This window comes from Biomphalaria glabrata, chromosome 2 (genome assembly GCF_947242115.1).
Source record: "Biomphalaria glabrata chromosome 2, xgBioGlab47.1, whole genome shotgun sequence".
Taxonomy (NCBI): Eukaryota; Metazoa; Mollusca; class Gastropoda; family Planorbidae; genus Biomphalaria; species Biomphalaria glabrata.
Genome location: NC_074712.1, coordinates 6,314,599 through 6,331,199, shown reverse-complemented (window position 1 = coordinate 6,331,199; position 16,601 = coordinate 6,314,599). Strand labels below are relative to the sequence as shown.

Sequence of the window (16,601 nt, the reverse complement as noted above, 5' to 3'; positions counted from 1 at the left end):
TGAATTAGATAAAAGTGGAATTTATTTGGTTTAGTTTTTTTGTTACTCTTAACTCATTGAGTGCGGAGCGTCTATCCCATAGACGGTCTCTCTACCCCAAAACACACGGAACGTCTATGGGATAGACGCTCTTACCCTACCTTTGTTTCGCTGCATTTTGAAGCCGAAATTTTAATCTTTTCTTTACTTTACTATTTTTTTTTCATAAAAGAGTACGTGAAGCTTTGTTTATAGCTAGAGTTTCACGTGTTGTGCTTTGTTTAGCCTTTTAAAAATATTTTTTTTGACTATTATTTTTTTTGTTGTCATCGTTGCCATGGCCACACCAGGTCCCAGTGGCACTCGTAAACAACCTAAAAGGTATAGCGCTGAACAGGCCTTAGAAATGTTTTATAATTTGTCAATTATGGATAGTGATAATGAAGATCTATTATCAGATCAGTCAGATGAATCTGAATACAATAATAGTGGAGAAGATAGTGATTCTAGTAGTGATGAATCTCCTAAGGCAAGATCTAAGCTTTTATCCCTTGTGCACTCTTGCACTGGTGGTAAATCTAAACCAAAGAAGAACAGATATGTTGACCCTGTTGATTCAACTGGAGATAATATTTTCACAGAATGTAGCAATAGATCTAGATCTGATGTTACTAGATCTAGTGACACTAGAGTTACTATTGATGAATGGGTAGAAGCTACTTTAGGTGAATCAACAAGCAATGATTTTCCCTTTTTGCCTACTCAAGAACCAGGTATAAATACAAGCCTAATCAATGAATCCTCTTCTGTTCTTGATTGTTTTTCATTATTATTTGATGATGAGATTATAAATAATCTGATTGACTGCATCAACAGTTTTGCAGAAAAGAAAATAATGCAAAATACACCCATGAGAAAAAGATCAAGGTACCATGACTGGCATCCAGTTTCTAAGTATGATATTTATAAATTTTTTGCTGCTATATTTGCAATGGGTATCAACAAAAGACCTGCACTTAATGATTTCTTTTCTACCATTGATTTGTTCTATACACCATTCTTTGGTGAATTGTTCAACAGAGATAGGTTTCTAATTTTGTTTTCTACTATGCTACACTGTGGTGAAGCCAATGCAGAAGGTAAAAATAAAGTTGAACCTTTTATCAACAAAGTTATACAAAAATTTAACATAGCCTTTACTCCATATCAGCAAGTCTCAATTGATGAGATGATTGTTGGATTCAAAGGAAGATGGCAATATAAGCTGTTCAACCCTTCTAAGCCTTCAAAGTATCACATCAAAAGCTTTGGTTTGGTTGATAGCACCACTGGATATGTCATCAACCTTCTTACATATTATGGCAAGAATACATCTTTTGACCCTGAGGCTGATACAGAAGGAGGCCAGGCTATACAAATTTTTTGCACTCTTCTAAAATATTTAGGTAAAGGCTTCCATATTTTTGCAGACAGGTATTATACAACAAGAAAATTAGTTGATTTTTTGACTAATGAAAAGTTTTTATACACTGGCACCATTCAAAGTAATAGGTTGGGATTTCCACCTCAAGTAAAAAATGCTAACATCAAGCATATGGAATCCAAGTATTGGATGACACAAAACAAACAAAAACTAGTTGTTTTGTGGAAGGATAAAAAATCAAAAAAGCCAGTCATTATGGTATCCACAAGTGCACAATGCCTGGGTGTTTTGGTAAAACACAAAAGTAAACCATCCATGATTGACAAGTACAATAAATTCATGTTTGGTTGTGACCTAGCAGATCAAAAAATTGGCTACTATGGCCTGCATGCAAGAAAATCAACCAAATGGTGGAAAAAGCTTTTTCTTTGGATTATAGAAATTGCCTGTTCTAATGCCCATGTTTTATATAATCTTAGTAGACCAGATCATATCAAAAAGTCTTTTCTGAGCTTGAAACAATTCAAGATTCAGCTGGTGGATTTACTTTGTGCTGAAGCTTCCACACTCATACCACAAGAAGAAAAAGAGAAGAGAAAAATATCAATGGGTCGTCCTCGAATCAATCCACTGGCAAGACTTTCAGGGGGAAGACACATAATAGACATTGGTGATAAACAGAGACGTTGCAAAGTTTGCAGCAATTCTAAGCCTGTTCGGACATTATTTTTTTGTATGGATTGTCCTGATCAGCCTGCCCTTCACCCTAAGGATTGTTTCAAAATTTGGCATACTCAGGCTATAATTTGAATATTCTGAACAAATAAGGACATACAAAATGTAAATAAGTTAATAGTTTTGCATCATGTTATTTTTATATCTGTGTTCTATTCTGACTTCTAGACAATGATTTAGATTTTCTTCAACATTATTTTTCCATTGTATTACCTATGTTGGAAAAAGAAAGGACAGTGATTATGAGCATTGCATTTCAACTATAACTTTTTATTTGTAACTATAGCAGAGAATATCTTGAGCAACATAGTCTTTCAAATGACAAATAAAATCTTGTTGAACATTGTGTTTCAACTTTGAGTAGATTCATTTTGGGAATATACCAATAAATATCTTGGTGAACATTGTGCTTCATATTTGACTATTTATTTAGAAACATTATACAATGAATATCTTGAGAATTGTGTTTTCTCTTTGACAATTTTTGTTGGACATAACAATGCCTATCTTATCAGCATTTCATGTTCATTTGTGGTCAGAATATAAAACTGACTATTTGAAAAAATAGTGCATCCTGAACTGTTACTTTTTTAATTAAATACAACAGAGAAATGATATTAAACATTTTGTGCTAATTTCATTTGATATTTGTGTTCTTCTCAACAATTGTAAACAAGGTAAGACATTTTTTTCATCTTTTTTTTTGTAAAAACTTTTTTTTTAGGTCATAATATTTAATCTAGTTTAATTATTTGACACCTATATAGAAAGTTGTACATTTATTCTGATTCTACATTCAATTCCCTTTAATTTGATACCAAATATGTTGATGTATCTTAAAAGATACAAAAGTTATATTTTTTTTTAAAGACACATCTGTGTTAATTTTTGTTTCTAAAAAAAAAAAGTAGCATTTTTTTGAAAAAAAAACACCGCAGTCAATGAGTTAATAAATGACATTTGTCTGGGTGGAAAGACATGCTGCAATTTCATTCCCATTTCTGTAATTCTTCTAATTCTCTTTGTAAAATCTCTGTATCTTGTGTAGTTTTTATTGTTCTATATTATATTATGCAATTGTCTCTCCCTATCAGAAAATCCTTAATAAAATCCACTGATTGATGCAATGGACCATCAGTGCCCAAATATTTTAATTTTTCAAGCAAACTATGGTGGTGAGCTTTGTCAAAAGCCTTAGAGAAAATCTAATAAGATAGCATCTATTCGCTCACTATTATCTAAACCTTTTGCAAAATCATCAATTAGTCCTTCTATTAGTTGTGTTTCACATGATCTATATTTCCTAAAGCCATGTTGGTATGGAGTAAGGATATTATGTTTGTCTAAGTGGTTTATGATGTTGCTACATATTATGTGTTGTTCTGTGATTTTACAAATGATGCTGGTTAGTGATACTCTTCTGTACCTGGGTCAGATTTTTCTCCTTTTTTAATAGGGGAGTGACATTAGCTTCTTTCCAGTCCCTTGGTACTTTGCTCTGGTTAAGAGATGCCTGAAAAGTATTTTGAACACTGGTGCTAGCTCATTGCTTAGTTCTTTGAGTGATCTACTGGAATACCATCAGGTCCAGACACTTTATTCGGTTTAATGTTTGCTAATAGTTTTGGATTCCATTTTCTTGTACTTCTATATCTCCTAGATGTTGTCTACTTGGTTAAAATTAAGTAATATGTCTTTGTCTCCTGGGGCTGAGAATGCTGACGCAAAGTATTTATTTAGGATGTTAGCTTTACTTTATCATTATATATGTTATCTTTGCCTTTTAAATGGTGGCACTCCTGTTGTTTCCATTTTCTTAGACTTAAAGTATGACCATAGGTTTATCCTTAGATATCACATTGTTTATGTATGAATTCACTCTGCATTTGACTGCTTACTTTTTGGGTTAGGTGTTTAATTTTAATATATACTTTTTATAAACTCTTTCTGCCTTAGTTTCTTTAACAAAGCTACTTACTTAGACATCTATTATTAAACCAGCATTTAATTATTTTGTTCAAGTGAAGTAGATTTATTTAGTTGGTATATGATTTTCTTTATAATGTTTTAAAGATAGCTTTTAATGAAATTTCAGAGGTCGGTTGGTTAATATCTTTTTTCTGATAAGAATATTTGTTGAAAGTTTAATGCAGTTTGGTTTAGTTGTGTTAGGTTGCTTTGTTGACATTGTGTTTGTTGTTAGAATGTAGAGTTATTCCACTTGGTATAAAAGCTCATATTGTGATGTGTGTAACCTTAATTATGAGAGAGTGTGTTATTTAAGAGAATGATTTACCCTGCGTCTAGTGTTGGTGTCTCTTATTGAGTCCAGTGTTTCTGAGTGTATTGTTAAGCCTAGAAGTGTATCATTATTAAGCTAACAGCATTTAGCTTAATAATGAATGTTAGGGGGCACCACCTGTAAAAGTTTGAGAAACGCTGCAGTAGGATATACTTGACTAGTCTGGATCTAGTATATCTAGATGAGATCTATATATCTCAAGACTTAGAGATCTAGATCTAGAATCTTCTGGACATATTTTATCATTTTAATAAATGAATATTTTGAGTGTTTATTGTTCTTCAAGATTCTCAAATTTCTATGTCTTGCTAAGGATGGCTTAGATCTAGATCCAAATTGATTACTCAGTAATTCACTGTCTGTGTAGTGTGTAGTAAATTAGTCTATAATCTTGATTTAGAAAAAAATGTTTGATCTAGAATCTATATATCAAACAATATTAATAACTGCCACTGTTTAATTTCAATTAACTAATGGTTAATTTTTTGACTGATTTAAATGTTCCGTTAGGACCATTGAATAATTGTGTTAAGTTTCAACTTGAATGGGAAGAAATAACATACATGTTCAAAATTTGTATCACAAAAATCAAAAGCAAACAACAAGAAAAAAAAATTTGAACATCACATAAAAAGCTTTTTTTTTTAAAAAAAAAAAATCAATAATTTTTGTTGTTTTTTCAACTCAGTGTAATATACACCTTTGACTTGTATTATATATGTTAGTGAAGCAGTTATAAACTATCAGTTGATTGATATTGGGCTCTATAATTTGATCAATAACTAAGTTTTATTTGTCTCAATGCAATTATCTCTTGTTGGTGGGATGGGAGGTAGCTGTATGATTAAACTCCTAAAGTTTCAATAGCTTAAATAAAATAAATTCAGTAGTCACACTTACAGTTAGGTGCATTTGTCTGTGATGAGCCTGTCTCTCTCTATAATCTGGCTTGTGTCATCTATAATGTCAATTTTACAGCTCTGTTCCTTTTCAGTTTTCTTCTGAGGAAGTTTTTAATTTGCATTCCCCCCCCCCCCCCTTTTTTTTTTCTTTCTGGTTTGTATCCCATCCAGTGACAGGCATTCTAAAAATAGCCTTCCCCTTCTCCTCATGTTGGGTGAGCTCATTGGTTAATCCTGTTGTAATTATAGACAGCTAAGTATTAGTCTACCATACACTTGACATATACACAGCTCACAAACATGTGTAGGTCAACCCACTGTGACCTAGGCTCAACACCCAATCACAGCCAAACCACTCGCACCTGCAAACACACTTGAAAAATCTGTTTGCACACACACATACACACACACATAGTAGCTGTTATTGTGCTAAACTGTTTTTCATTGATACATTGATTATTGGTTTCTCCTTCCTTCTCCTGTATAAGACAGTTTGTAAGGGAACTAACAAGTAGAACAGAATACATTTAATTGTAACAGCTGCGAGCTGTTAAGTACCATGGAATATTTATTAAAACAGTTCTCTATTTGATGCTTCTGTAGCCACTATTGACACTTTGATTGGGTTTCTCTATATACTTAGTAACAAAAAAAAAACTACAGATCTATGTGGGTTTTAGAAAAGATATACTCATGAGAACATTGCAAATTAAACTCTTAGCTTATAAAAGACTTGGATATATGAGAAAAATATCACTTGTATGGTAAAAGTCACATGTCACCTGGTACATCCTGTTATTTTTTTTTTCTTATGAAACTTAACTGATGTACCTAGTGTCTGTTGTATGAAGGATAGACAATAGCAATAGCTGTCAGAGAGGTGGATGTTAGAAAGGGGAGGGTGGACCTGACCTCTCTCTCTCTCTCTCTCTCTCTGTAATTTAAGTCACCATATGTTGCATACTCATCTACACATGTTGCTGTGCTCGTGAGAACAGCAGGCTGTTGAACTGGTGTGTGTTGGTGTGTGCTGGTTGGTCCTTAGTGGGGACAAGGTACTTTGTTACAGTCAGACAGCAGCTGATAATATAAAAAGGGGGGAGGAGGGAAGCAATCATTCACTAATGAGTGGAAGTTATGATTATTCTCTAGTGTCCACCATGGATATGGATGAGATGTATGCCGACCACAACAAACATATGCCCATGCCTTGGGAAGACAATATGTAAGTCTTTGTGAGGAGAATAAATAAAATAAAAAAAACACAGCCAGATTGGAATTACCTTTGAATAAATTTAGGCCCTTTCATTTGTAAACATGAGGTAATAAAAGGGCTACACTTTGTATTTGCTGATAGAGTGACTTTTTTATGAGCTAGGGAAGTTGTGCGTGCATATTAATTACTTGAAAACAATTATTTACCAATATGTTTGTCAAAAAGGAGGTGTGTTTAAGAGAAAGACAATTCTAGATCTTAGTGAAAATCACATGTTTAGCCTGGCTGCCTTGTAGTGTGTATTCGTTTTCTTCATCAGTAATATTAACTGACTTTATATATATATATAGATATATAATTATAAGAATATATATATGTACAGGGCTTTTTGTGACGGTATGCATCTGTACGCGTACCGGCACCTTTTAGACAAAATTATTACTTTTCTTGTATGTTGAAGTATATGATTAAGTTTTAGTAGTTAAAAATTAGGCAATCAACTACTGATTACCTGCACCTAATCACTGAGTACCAGCACCTATCTATTATTTTTTTACAAAAAAGCACTATATATATATAACAGTAATAACAAATAGGTCTGCTTCATCTATATAATTGGATTTCTTTCTATACTTTATGTTTAAGTCTGCATGGGCTTCTGGTTATTTGAACCAATTAACCTGATTCGACTTTTTATACATTTATAATATGTTACCACCCCTTTTTTTTTAAAATTCTAGGGGTATGACTGTTACCTCGGGTCATGTGGTCTTGAAGAAGGATGCTCAGAATTTGATAGGAATCAGCATAGGTGGCGGTGCCCCACTTTGTCCGTGCCTATATGTGGTCCAGGTTTTTGACAACACTCCAGCTGCTAAAGAGGGCTCCTTGGCTGCAGGGGATGAGATCGTGGGTGTCAATGGCCAGTCTGTGAAAGGTCGGACTAAGGTGGAGGTGGCACGTATGATTCAATCTATAAAGGTAACCATCACTTTTATCATTGCATTATCTGAAAGGAACATGAGTATTACATATCTTTCTAAGGGGCTTAGTGATTGAATACTACAGAGTGTTGGATTACTAAAGGGTCTAAAACTCTAAATCATAATTCCCTGCTCTAGAGATATACTTCTACTCTAAGATGTTCTTGGGTCTACCCAGATCATATGGAACCTCCTCTTATTGAGGAAATGTAAACAAAGTAGTTGGTAGCGATGCCTCTGAACTGTTACTGTATGTTACATACTATAACTAAGGACTTATGGGGAAACAAAAATTTGTTTCTATATATATATATATATTATATTATACGTTTTTGTATGCTATATTGTTTTATTGCTTAGTTTTACTTGTTACAATACAATACTAATGGCTTTAAAAATGTTACAAAAATAGTTTAAACCAGATAGTAGTGTATTTAGTTAATAACAAATTTTTTTTTCTGTCCCATAGGCAGAAGTGACAATCAATTACAATAAGCTTCATGCTGATCCAAAACAAGGCAAAAGTTTAGATATAGGTAGGTGACAACAAATTGTAAGTAAATTATCCCACAAGCTTATTTTAATATCAAAGTGTAAAGTTTGCAAAAGCAATGATTTTCATTTTCTTATTTATTTTTTTTTTCTTTAACTCTTTTTCTCCTAATTGATAATACCCATATACCATCCTTGATTTGACCTTTTTAAATGTAACTAATGTTTAATTTTGTAAACTTTACTTTGTGTTATTTAAAAGGAGCATGCATTCCCCTTTAATTCTATACCAAATAAAACACTTTCTGATAAACATGGAAAAATAATTAAGGAGAGAAAGAGTTAAATACATTTTCTACTTTGTAAAGAAAAACGAAAAAAAAAAAAATCTCTCTTACTCTCTTTCTGATTCAATCTAAATATTTTTCTTTCATCTTATAGGCCTCAAATGTTTAATAATAATAATAATTTTATTTATAAGGCACTGTTAACAAACAAAATGTAGGCTCAAGGCGCTGTAATACCATTACAAACACAAACACGACAGCCAAAATGACAATTAATCTAAAAAAAATTTAAACACATAGGTCTTAATGTTCTTCTTAAAAGTGATGTAGCATGTTGTCTGTCTGAGATCAATGGGGAGTGAGTTCCAAACCTTTAGTCCGTGCACTGAAAAAGCCCGCAGACCGTAGCTTTTGAGGGAGAAACGTGGCACCACTAAAAGCGTTGAGTCCATATAATTCAAGAAAACAATCCAACTATTAGTCCTCTGTTATATTTCAGTGAATGAAAAACAAATTAAACCTCTTTTGTTGTGTAACTCCTAGATTTTGCAGTGTAGCTTCTAACCAAGCCAAAATTATGATTATTTAAGGCAAAACTAAATCTCATATAAAAATTTACACTGATGAAAATATCACTATGTTTGTTAATTTGTAGTCATTTGGCATGTCCCCAGTTCAAGACATCATGGTCACTAGGACAGGAAGGAGTAGTTAACAAATGTATAATTCCAGTAGCTTATAATGTTTTAGAAGCTTTTAATCGATTCAGCTGTACATGTACCAACCATTGTCATAACTAAAATTATAAACCACTTGACTTACTAAGTTTGACTCCCTGGGCAATCTAAGTTTTAAATCACAAAGTTAAATAAGTTTGACCCACTGTGCTAAGTTTTAAATCACACTGCTTATTAAGTTTGACCCTATTAGGTTTTGAATCACACAGTTAGCTTAATTGACCATCTGGGCTATCGAAGTTTTAAATCACACAGTTAAATAAGTTTGACCTACTGTGCTAAGTTTTAAATCACACTGCTTATTAAGTTTGACCCTATTAGGTTTTGAATCACACAGTTAGCTTAATTGACCATCTGGGCTATCTAAGTTTTAAATCCCACAGTTAAATAAGTTTGACCCACTGGGCTATCTTAAGTTTTGAATCACAAAGTTAACTAAGTTTGACCCACTGTGCTAAGTTTTAAATCACACTGCTTATTAAGTTTGACCCTATTAGGTTTTGAATCACACAGTTAGCTTAATTGACCATCTGGGCTATCGAAGTTTTAAATCCCACAGTTAAATAAGTTTGACCTACTGTGCTAAGTTTTAAATCACACTGCTTATTAAGTTTGACCCTATTAGGTTTTGAATCACACAGTTAGCTTAATTGACCATCTGGGCTATCTAAGTTTTAAATCCCACAGTTAAATAAGTTTGACCCACTGGGCTATCTTAAGTTTTGAATCACAAAGTTAACTAAGTTTGACCCACTGTGCTAAGTTTTACATCTCACTGCTTATTAAGTTTGACCCTATTAGGTTTTGAATCACACAGTTAGCTTAGTTGACCATCTGGGCTATCTAAGTTTTAAATCCCACAGTTAAATAAGTTTGAGCCACTGGGCTATCTAAGTTTTGAACAACACAGTTAGCTAAGTTTAAACCATTGGGCTATCTAATTTTTGATTTCCCCTCTTTGCTGTAAATGTTTACACTTTTTTTCATCATTGATTTCATAACATCAACTTGAACATTTATTTATGTTCAAAGTTCTGAAGAAAGTCAAGCACAGGGTGGTAGAAAATATGAACACTAATACTGCTGATGCTCTAGGCTTAAGTCGAGCTATTTTATGTAATGGTAAGCATTTTTGTTTTCATTTTTGAATTGTATACATTTTAAACAGCTATTGCTTGCACATAAAAAAATTATATTCTAAAAAATGTTATAATTATTATTAATTATTATTACAATGCGTCCTAAAGATTTTGCATATATATAATTAATCTATTTTAAATCTTACATTTTTCTCCTAATTTTCATTGATAATTGTAAATGTTAACATTTCCTAACTCTGAAAATTTATTGTTAATTTTATTATTATTTTTTTTTATGTGTTCACTCATAATACTAATGTTCATTTATTTAAGTAGAAAAAACTTAACTTAGGTTTCTCTCCTATGTACTTATGACTGTATTGTCTGTTCAGATTTGTTCTCTTTGCTAATGAAAGTTTGTGTTGAACAGATGGACTGTTGAAGAAGCTGGAAGAGATGGAGAGAACAGCAACCATGTACAGCGGGCTTATTATACAGACTCGTAGATTACTGAAGGCAATTTTTGATCTGTCACAGTCACACAAAGGTTTGTGTCTAGTTTGGTTTTAATATACATATACATTATAAACCTAAACAATCCATTTTGTTATTTGTTCAGTACCATGAACATTCACTCTCATTATATCTTTAATAAATACAAATGCTTTTTAGATGGAAATGAATATCTGCAATCGATAGCTGAACATTGTTTTTTTTTTGTTTAAGGCCATGGTCTTAATTTTAGAAATCTAAGATTGACAGCCTATTTGCTTAAACATACAGACTCATATTCCCCCCAAAAGGGGGGTGGGTGTTTTTGATACATTGGAGGAAAATATTCTTTTTCGTGTGATTATTTTATGTATATAAATATTTTACAAAGGAGGTATAATGTAGTGATAAATCTAATAGCATTAAATCACAAACCTAGAATCGTAACCCTGAAATTTCATATAGAAACGCACAAAAAAGAATTCCATCTGCATTCTTATGCTAGCCAGGGAACCTTTTAACGTTAAATATAAAATATACCATATTTTTATTTGTAAAAAATATTTCAATTGTTTTCTTTCCAACCAGCATTTGGTGAAGTATTTTGTGACATTGGAGTCAGGGAACCACAGCCTGCGGCCAGCGAGGCTTTCTCCCAGTTTGGGGAGGCTCATCGTAACATGGAGAAGTTTGCCATCAAAATGTTGAAGACTGTCAAGCCTATGATAAGTGACCTAAACACATTTCTCCATAAAGCTGTTCCAGACACCAGACTGACTGTCAGGAAATATCTAGATGCTAAATTTGAATATCTGGTAAGCCTTTTTTTTTTGGGTGGAGGTATTCAATGTAATTAGCACACTATCAGAAATTATTGGAGAGTTGTATCCCTTGGATGGCTTTTGTTTTTACATTCCAACAATTTTTTCAAGAAAAGATAATTAAATTGCTTTGTCCCCTGAATGGTATAGCAGCAGGGTAACTGAGGGTTGGATTCAGTTTTCCTTTTTCTGGTTGGATAGCCAGCCCAGGCTTTCATCTCATTTCTATGAGATAATGTGGAAATTAAGTTAAAAAAAGGTTCCCCTTTCAGACCTTGCAATCTATAGGACAGATGATGTTAAGGTCATCTATTTCTTTGGCCATTGGTTACAACGCAGGGTGTCATGTGGCCATCACAATGACTAACCCCTTTTACTTTCCCATCTAATGTCAGGTACCCATTAGAGTTTGGTGGATTCAGGGGTGCCCTAAAAATCCAGAAATACAAAATCCCAGTCTTTACTAAGATTCGAGCCTAGGAGCCGGGTTCAGAAACCAAGCGCTTAACCACTTGGCCAATGCGCCATGGGAAATTGCTTTGCTATAAAAATTGCTTTGAACTTATCTTATTTTTAAACTGATTGTAACTCAAAAATACTTTTAATTGTAACTCTAAAATACTTTTCTTGTAAAGTATGTATCAAGTGTTTTTTTTTATTTAGTAGTTGATTGTAGTATTTTTTCTGGTTATAGTCATACTGTTTGAAAGTGAAGGAGATGGATGATGAGGAGTACAGTTATGCTGCTTTGCAGGAACCTCTCTACAGGGTAGAGACTGGAAACTATGAGTACAGGTAAGTCTAAGTACCATAACACCAACATTGTTATAAGAGTAACATTTTCTTTCCTCTTAGTTCTGTCTCAAACGTCCTGCAAGAAAATGAAAACTTGCAAAAGTTTTTATTTGTTAAGCTGTTTGAGAAAAAGATAGAGAGAACTGAAAGTGATGAGTGGTTTGAAGAAATATTTATAATAGTCTATTATCCTTATTATTAATGAATCAGTTTAAGTTAAATAAAAAAAGCAACAAAATCCACAATATTGACATTAAATTTGATTTTCAAATAATACCCAAGTCTGTTGTTGTTTTTTTATTCCAAAAGACCTTTTCAGACTTTATTATCATTGTCATGGTCTGATAAAGTACTGTACTGGAATAAATGTTTCCTTACATTTTTTTAAAAGACAATAACTCCATTATTAAACTTAAAATATTTAAAAAAAATTAAATAAAAAAATGTTTGGTTCAAAACGGGTATCGAACCTGTGATTTTGACACCATCAGATGCTTGAACTGTGACCTTGAATGAACCATGTTACAGATTTGGCCAGTGGGCAATGCACACTTGTGCTATAATTTATTGGTATTTTCATTATATTTTATGGACATCTAGATCTAACACTAGACCTATATTGCTGATTTAGAAAAAATTAAGATCTAGTCTAGATCTCGATCTACTTCTAGATCTAGAATTTAGATGTAATCTGTATTAGAGTAAAGTAAAAAATATAAACAAAGCTTATATAATCTTTGTATAGATTTTGTAATTGACATACTTGAAAATGATTATTGACATGTTTTTGTTGGAACTCATCAGGCTGATCCTCCGATGTAGACAAGAGGCCAGGTCAAGATTTGCCAAGATGAGATCTGATGTCCTTGTGAAAATGGAATTGCTTGATCAAAAACATGGTATTTTGTTTAACATTTATCAGGGGAGCTAGCTTAATGTAAATGTGGGAATGAAAGTATTTGAATCTCTGTGAAGTCTTGGATTTTCTCATTTCTGGATTTTTTGGGCGCTGAACTCTAATGGGTACCTGACATTAGTAGGGAAAAGTAAAGGTGGTTGGTTAATGTGCTAGCAACATAACACCCTCATAAACCATGGCAATATAAAAAGATGACGTTTACATTATCTGCCCTATAGATCAATAGTTTGTCCTTTTCTCTATTTATTCTACAATGAAGAACATTCTGCTTTATTATATTCACTCTCATAAGAGTTGGGGACATTGTGAAAATCTGTACAGTTTACAATAGGATGGTTTTATCAAAAAATCACTGGATAATTTTAAGCCAATTATATGTATTAGCATTGTGTCATTAGAAGTTGTGTTAATGTTAATTAAAAAATATTCTGAAGAAACAAACCTTTTTTTTTCCCATTATTTCCCATTTAATTTAAAATTCAACAATTGAAAACTGTGACACGTTGCATAAATATATTGCAATTGTAACAATCAATAAAAGTTGACCAAAGTTAGAGGCCATTTTTTTTTTTTATTAAGAATTGGGAACAAATCCAAAATGTCGTCTGTCTCATGTTAAATGAATCAATGAATAACATTGAAATGAATTAATTTTTTAAAATGATTTTTCTGAGCTCTCTAAAAATGGTTTTCTAATGGATAATTTCATTAAGATGAGACATCTCTGTGAAAAGTAAATAAATTTGCTAAAATAAAGACCACTATCACAGAGGTGTAGCTTGGGTGGGGAAAAGGAGGGAAATTGACGCCCCCCCCCCCCCCCGGGCCCCAACTTGGAGGGGGCCCCTAATGAGTGTTTTTTACATTAAATATTAAACATTATGCAAAATGCAGGGACCCCTAAGAGGTCAAGCTCCCCCGGGCTCCCAAATGATGGCTAATTCTTAGCTAAGCCACTGCACTATCATTGTTTATATAAATACTGATATCTTAGATTTTTTAAACATAAACATTTTCCCTTTTTTTTTCCTTGAGTCATTTTGACATTGTTCACTTTTTTCTTGTGATATATAATTGCTTAAACTCATTTCCTTGTTTTGTGGTTCACAGTCCAGGACATTGTCTTCCAGCTTCAAAAGTTTGTCACTGCCATGGCCAAATATCACACAGACTGCCATGACGTCATGAAGGGTGCTGTTGTGTTCCCCATCGAGGTGGATCTGTCACGAGGGACATTCACCTACGAGAGTGCAAACAACTTTAATGATGGCGGAGATGATGAGGAGGAGGAGGACGATGATGAGGAGATGATTGGGCAGCACCATCCAGGTGCCCAGGGTGGAGTACTGACTGGAGACCTCTTGGGAGATTGAGTCTTCTTAAAACATTTCTAACTATGTTAGTGTTACATTTTTAAAGGATATATAAAATTATTTATCAGAATCAGTTTATTTAAGGGGTAGCTCTGATGTCTGATTTGTGGTTCGTGAGCCAAGACTTGTATAGACCATCACCTGTGTCTCAGATCCAAATAATGTGTTAGGGAAAAATAAAGTAGAGTTTAGGTTTTTAAAAATCAAATGTATGAATTTATTTCAATACAAATCTAAGTTTGAGTTTGTCAAATTAATGCCATGACTTTATGTTTGGCTTTTATGGTTTCAGTAGCATGGCAGTCTGCACCAAATCAACTGGATTTCATATTAAATTTTGTATTAAAATTACATAATTACACACTGAGTGCTCTAAATATGGCTATGTATTGTTATATTTTTATTTGTGATGCAAACCTCAAATTGTGAACTTTTTGTTTCTGATGTCTGACCTCCAGAAAAGGAGTTTCTGTGATATGTGTTTCTTTTTATCTCTTGCATTTGAGTTTTAAATTTTTTATTTTAAACTTCATTTTTGACAAATGTGTTCAGTACAATTAATTTTTTCATTTCTAGCTATAGATTTAACATACTTATAAAGATCTTATTTTACACAATTTTTTTTTTTCTTATAATGATCTGATTCTTGTGAAAAAGGCTCCCTTTTTGTTTTGTTTTTTGTTTAATGAATATTTTACAATTAAATTCTCCGTTGGTGTGTCTAAGGACCAAGTCCAGTGCACCGGTGGGGATGAAAGAAAGCCCCAACATGTCATTGTCCACACACTGTCCCTCTAGGGGCTATTTTATGGTGGATACCTGCATGGCTGATGTGCTACAAAGAAGGATTATGGGGGAGTTTTCCTTGTGTGCTTGGCCTCACTTCTAACCCGAGCATCTTGGGATACGAGCCATGGGTAATAGGGATGTAATAATTTACATCTGCTTGGATCTTTCTAACACAGACTTTGTTCAGACAGGCAGATGGAGGCAAACTTTTATAGGTCTAGAGTTCCAGGAGTCGAAAAGGAGGGGGGATAAAGGGTGGTAGTTGTTTTGTTTTTTTGTTGGGAGACTCTGGAGATCCCTAAAGTACCAAACAAAGAGTCTGATAATAGTACTAAAACATACTATCACTTATCCTGACAATATTATTGTATGCCCTGACAAGAAGACGTTGTTTTCAATGCCGAAGATTAAGGATAAGTGAATGATCAACCAGTCGCGAACTTCATATTTTGCCACATCTAATGCAAACAAAACCATTGTCAACTTGATATTAACATTTAGTATGGTAATGGAATATAGAATAAAATAGCAGACTAACATTTTTTCTGTTTCCATCAAGCAGTTTAATTAATTCTCTTGCATCATACCCATTATATAAGCAATTCTTTTAAGAAATATCATTTAATTTAGAGGTATGTTTAACTGTTGTTGATTTTTTTTTCAGCTTGAAATTAAGTAATATCTTAATTTGTTTAAATTTTTCCCCCCCATATTTCAATAGAAATACATTAAAGATACATACACTTAAGTAAATAACTTCAGAACTTCTCAATTTTTAGTATTCCTTATTTATAAACTTTTTAAATTGTGATTTTAAAAGAAAAATGTTTACTTGGCTACATTAATCTTTTACGAAATCAATTGACCTGGGTTTCATTAGTCTAGGCCATTATGAATGGCAGCTGGACATTCTTATTTAGGAAGACTAACCAGCTTGAAAAGTAGCTACTGAAAGCTATTTACCCACAGAAATTTAGATATGTTAATATATTCTGAGTTTTTATCAACTTTTTAACATCTCTTCCTGAATCATTGTCCTTGAGGTTTCTGGATTGGTCTAAAAAATGATTCCTTTTAAAAATCAGTGTATATTTTTTAAACCATTTTAATTTTTATTTATCTTGATTTTGTCAGTCATTCCAAATGTTCATGTACATTTTTAGTTTAATTTCCTAGTCATTCCTATGATTAAGACATTCTAAATAATTGTGCAATAGCTATGTTTGTAGTCTATTTCAATTTTATGTAATGTAAATAAAACCCTTACTGTAACTAAA

General features: G+C 32.8%; 3 protein-coding genes across 6 annotated transcripts in view; 2 read left to right on the top strand and 1 right to left on the bottom strand.

Moving 5' to 3' along the window:
- Nucleotides 1-5,468, bottom strand: part of LOC106057253 (SPRY domain-containing SOCS box protein 3-like) — a 21,326-nt gene extending 15,858 nt beyond the window's left edge. For both annotated transcript variants that reach the window (XM_056018874.1, XM_056018871.1), the window contains exon 1: nucleotides 5,340-5,468. The gene's annotated coding sequence lies outside the window, so the exon portion shown is untranslated. The remainder of the gene's footprint in view (nucleotides 1-5,339) is intronic.
- Nucleotides 1-16,601, top strand: part of LOC106057425 (PRKCA-binding protein-like) — a 19,384-nt gene extending 2,783 nt beyond the window's left edge. The window contains exons 1-9 of one of the 3 annotated variants that reach the window (XM_056018867.1): nucleotides 6,330-6,566; nucleotides 7,298-7,538; nucleotides 8,010-8,076; nucleotides 10,089-10,178; nucleotides 10,566-10,682; nucleotides 11,216-11,442; nucleotides 12,143-12,243; nucleotides 13,048-13,142; nucleotides 14,273-16,601. In XM_056018867.1, the coding sequence (XP_055874842.1) occupies nucleotides 6,466-6,566; nucleotides 7,298-7,538; nucleotides 8,010-8,076; nucleotides 10,089-10,178; nucleotides 10,566-10,682; nucleotides 11,216-11,442; nucleotides 12,143-12,243; nucleotides 13,048-13,142; nucleotides 14,273-14,535 (1,302 nt within the window). In that variant the 5' untranslated portion in view covers nucleotides 6,330-6,465 and the 3' untranslated portion in view covers nucleotides 14,536-16,601. Of the gene's footprint in view, nucleotides 1-6,329; nucleotides 6,567-6,643; nucleotides 6,664-7,297; nucleotides 7,539-8,009; nucleotides 8,077-10,088; nucleotides 10,179-10,565; nucleotides 10,683-11,215; nucleotides 11,443-12,142; nucleotides 12,244-13,047; nucleotides 13,143-14,272 lie in introns of those variants that run through there. The other 2 variants (XM_056018869.1, XM_056018868.1) reach the window with 2 other exon arrangements.
- On the top strand, nucleotides 362-2,769 carry LOC106055113 (uncharacterized). Its single transcript, XM_013211258.2, has one exon. It carries the CDS (start codon nucleotides 386-388, stop codon nucleotides 2,210-2,212), a length of 1,827 nt encoding a protein of 608 aa, XP_013066712.2. The 5' UTR covers nucleotides 362-385; the 3' UTR covers nucleotides 2,213-2,769.

Excerpts from the sequence above, each read along its gene's own strand:
- LOC106055113 (XM_013211258.2), top strand. The coding sequence starts at position 386 with ATGTTTTATAATTTGTCAATTATGGATAGTGATAATGAAGATCTATTA.